Below are 4,258 nucleotides of genomic sequence, written 5' to 3'. Positions count from 1 at the left end.
ACAGAGGAGAAACGACTGGCGTGCTTTGCTGAACTCGGCCAAAATCGCTTAGGCGGTTACAGCGCCAAAAAACAAGAAGAAAGAAGAAGAAGTTCCACTTCTTCAATGTAGCCCAGGTGCACATACTTTTCGATAGGATTTGAAATAAATTTTGCTATAAAAAATTTAGTTATCGAAAATTATCAAGTTACTGAAATTTATCGAGTCATCGAAGTTTATAGTTATCGAAATTTATGGAGTGATACATATTTATTGAGTTATAACAACGTATAAAATTATTGAAATTGACCAATGTTAATTGAGTTGTCGAAATTCATAGACACAGAAAATTAGTTCTCGAAATTTGCGGATAGATATCAAGCTATAAAAATGTATGTGTTAGCGAAATTTGTCAAGTTAATGAAATTTATCAAGTTATCGATACTTATTGTTGTGTTTAGGGATTTTAGTTATCGAAATTTATCGGCAAAATAGAATGTGTCGGTTATATTCCAAGTCAACCACCTTCAACGACCAACGACCTTCAAAGATAAAAAAAATGTAAGTTAAGGTTTAGTTCGAAAGCAAGAGATTTTCCGGCAAGTAATTTTGTACATTACAAGTTAAACGAAGGACTAAGTTAGAAAACCTCTCCAAAGGTCTTACAAAACTAGAAGAACGGTCGAATTTCGACAGTGGCTGGCACTCTTGTACTTGTTAAAGGCCCATCAGTGTTGCTTGATATACTACTTAACCGTTTAGCGTCTGCAGCTAAAAGCCGGTTATTGTCCGCACTCTGGTTAGACAGATTTAGAGCCATTTCAACAATATTAGAGTGGACTCTCTGCCCATGTACACATCCGCATTCGCAAAACATTAGTAGCAGTTGATGCGAATGCGAATGTGTAAAATGATGCCATTCATTCGCATAACGAATGCGAATGCTAATATTCGCAACTTCCCTGATGTAAGTATGTTTGTTTGGGTCAAATCTTGGAATAAATTTTCCCTAACATAATGAGTAGGGGCAATGAACGACCAAAACCCCGGAAGCCACATTTAACCAATCTAGAAGCACATGACTTAATTGACATTCAGCCACCCGACGTTCCTTAACCATAAGTGGATTAAAGACAACCTGTAACCAAAAGAGATCTATTACTACACATCGCCTCGGCCACGATAACTAAATGACCTGCTTGCTCATATAAATCTAGTATAATTTATATAAGCTACAATGAAATAATGCGCTCAAAATGTGATAAGGGAAAGACGTTCCTCCGATGTGCGAAAAGTTTGCAAATAACATAAATTGGAAAAGATAGAAATCAGTAAAAGAGCTTATTTTAAAAATTAATGATACTCAATGCATTTGTGCGGGCGGATCTTAAATATGGCCATAGCATTTTCACATCTCTTAAATTTTTTTTTTTTGTAAAATTAGTTAATTTAAAGTTAATTAATTTATTTTTTGTTTTTTAATTTAAAGAGATATACAATTCTTTGTCCGTCTTTAGATTCAGCTGGCAAAAGCACATTGTATGTGAAAAAAATCATTAATTATCCGATTAGTTATCCGATTTTATGCAGAGTATGTTTTTATGATCTAACGAACTGTTCTAGGGGGAGTTTTAGGCCAAAATAAGATGAGATGCTCACTAAAATACATAAGATAAATACTACTTATGCTAACATATTTTAACCAAACAACGTATCAATTCTAAAAGTTTAATTTGAAAAAGAATATAAATATTACCGAAATTGCATATACATATGTACATATGTATAAATGTACATAAATATATAGAAAAAATTACTTACTATATATAACTTTTCTTGCAGATATTCCAGACATTCCTGATGACATCAAACACCTGCAAAGCCTTCAGGTTGCTGATTTCAGCTCAAATCCGATTCCAAAACTACCTGCAGGATTTTCTCAACTAAAAAATTTAACAGTTTTAGGTTTAAATGATATGTCACTTACCACATTGCCAGTTGATTTTGGATGGTAAGTTAAAATGTTATTGGCCCTAATGTTTATCATTAAAAATCTATGGTTTAACAAAAGATTCGCGAATACTTTTAATTGTGTGTAAAGACACATATTTAAAATACGGTCAACTTTATTTTATTTTATAAAAATGTTCAAGGTGCACAATGGAAATTAAAGGAATCCTGTTTCAATAACTTTTTCCATCACATTTCCCACAATATATTTTAAAAACATATCCATACATACATGCATACGTTTTTATTAAAAAATTTCTGACGATCATTAACCACGGTTGCTGCCCGACGGCAAGCTAAAACTAATTGAAGAATTAAATTAACATGCGATTATTTCGATTCTAGCTTAACACAATTAGAATCCTTGGAGTTGCGTGAGAATTTATTAAAACATTTGCCTGAATCGATCCGCCAACTCACCAAGCTCAAAAGATTAGACTTGGGCGACAATGAAATAGAAGAACTGCCACCGTACTTGGGCTACTTACCCGGCTTACATGAGCTCTGGCTAGATCACAACCAGTTAGAAAGGCTGCCACCTGAAATTGGATTACTAACTAACTTAACATATCTCGATGTTTCCGAAAATCGGTAAGTATCCTTCAATTTACGTTTGTAGTTTATCTCAATTTGAAGTACCTGTTTCAGTTTGAAGTCCTTTATTCAACATAATTTGCTCTTTCTACCTTTCTTGCAGACTCGAAAAGCTACCAAATGAAATCGGTGGCCTGATAAATTTAACTGACTTGGATCTAGCACAAAACTTACTTGAATCCCTGCCCGATGGGATTGCCAAATTAAGTAGACTGACTATTTTAAAACTGGATCAGAATCGTCTCCAAAAGTTAAATCCCACTATAGGATGGTAAGTACTCATTCTTACTAATTTTCTATGTTTGACGAAATACTCTACTCCTATTTTTTTTTTGTTTAGAAGCTTTAAAAAAATTGCATTTGCGATTTTTGAGATCGAATTACATTGCGCTGCAAAAAAACTCGGAATATACCCGAAACACAACATTTGTAGTTGTAAGTAGGGTCAAATGCAACATAAAAGTATTAATTCATGTAATCCCTCAATTTATTTCTTTTATAAAACCGTTAATTTCGTACTGGATGTAGCATATTATTAATAGCTTGATTATTTATCTTTTTATTTTTTTATTAAAAAAAAAAAAAAAAACTTAAGAGAGGCCAAACGCGCACAATGTGTATGCCAAATTTGGTACAGAATAGTGATATGAGTACTCGGTTACCATGCCTATTTTCGAAAAATGTTACATTCAACCAATATGTTGCTAAAAAGTTATTATACGTATGTAAATATCACTTTTGAGTAAATATTAAAAAATTCTTTAGCCACACTGCGTAAAGTAACCTAAGCGTACGAATTTCACTGGCACTAAACGTATCGATTTCTTATTATTTATCTTCAGCTTAGTAAGAGTGATTATGTATGAAGTATAAAACAAGTAATTTTTAAACAAAAAACAAAACCGACTTCAATTCTCATACAAAAATTTAAGAATACCGTTAATTTCTTCATGTAGATATTAACCTCCTTTTTTGGAAGTCGGTTCTAAAGTTTTCATACATACATATGCACATACTGCTTCTTTTTATACCCGAGAGCACTTGTGCACAAGGGTATATTAACTTTGTTCACATACCGGTTGTTTGTAACAGCCAAAACGAATCGAGATAGATATAGACAAATGTAAACATAAATGCTCAGAATGAATAGAGAAGTCGACTAAGCCATGTCCGTCCTTCTGTCCGTCCGTCCGTGTACACGATAACTCGAGCAAAAATTGAGATATCTCAACGAAATTTGGTACATAGGTTTCCATTTATCCAAGGTAGGTTGGTGTTGAAAATGGGCAAAATCGGACTGTAACCACGCCCACTTCCCATATAACGGTAATTTTCAGAAATACGAAAACTGCGATATTTTAGTAACTACTGAAGATTATTCACTCAAAATTGATATTTACAATAAATTTAAGAATGTTATACATTTTTGGAAAATGGGCGTAGCCACGCCCACTTATGGATATATCTTGGAAACCGCTGCACCAATTTCTTCCAAACTTGGCACAGTTTTGGTACAGTATACCAAATGGCCGAAAATTTTTAAAATCGGACAATAACCACGACCACATCCCATATAACGGTAATTTAGAGAAATACAAAATCTTCGGTAAATCAGTAAATATTATAGCTAATTTATTCAAAATTGATGCTTGCAAGAATTCTTTACCGAGAAATA

General features: G+C 33.2%; 1 protein-coding gene across 1 annotated transcript in view; it reads left to right on the top strand.

Moving 5' to 3' along the window:
• Positions 1-1,821: 1,821 nt before the first annotated feature.
• Positions 1,822-4,258, top strand: part of LOC118738082 — a gene marked incomplete at its 5' end in the record, with an annotated part of 312,005 nt that continues 309,568 nt past the window's right edge. The window contains 3 exon segments of the mRNA XM_036469005.1: positions 1,822-1,990; positions 2,335-2,580; positions 2,687-2,854. Of these exon segments, the coding sequence (XP_036324898.1) occupies positions 1,822-1,990; positions 2,335-2,580; positions 2,687-2,854 (583 nt within the window).

The sequence above is a fragment of the Rhagoletis pomonella genome, unplaced genomic scaffold (assembly GCF_013731165.1).
Source record: "Rhagoletis pomonella isolate Grant_MI unplaced genomic scaffold, Rhpom_1.0 Rhpom_scaffold_00004, whole genome shotgun sequence".
NCBI classification, from domain to species: domain Eukaryota; kingdom Metazoa; phylum Arthropoda; class Insecta; order Diptera; family Tephritidae; genus Rhagoletis; species Rhagoletis pomonella.
This window is presented reverse-complemented; position numbering and strand designations above follow the sequence as displayed.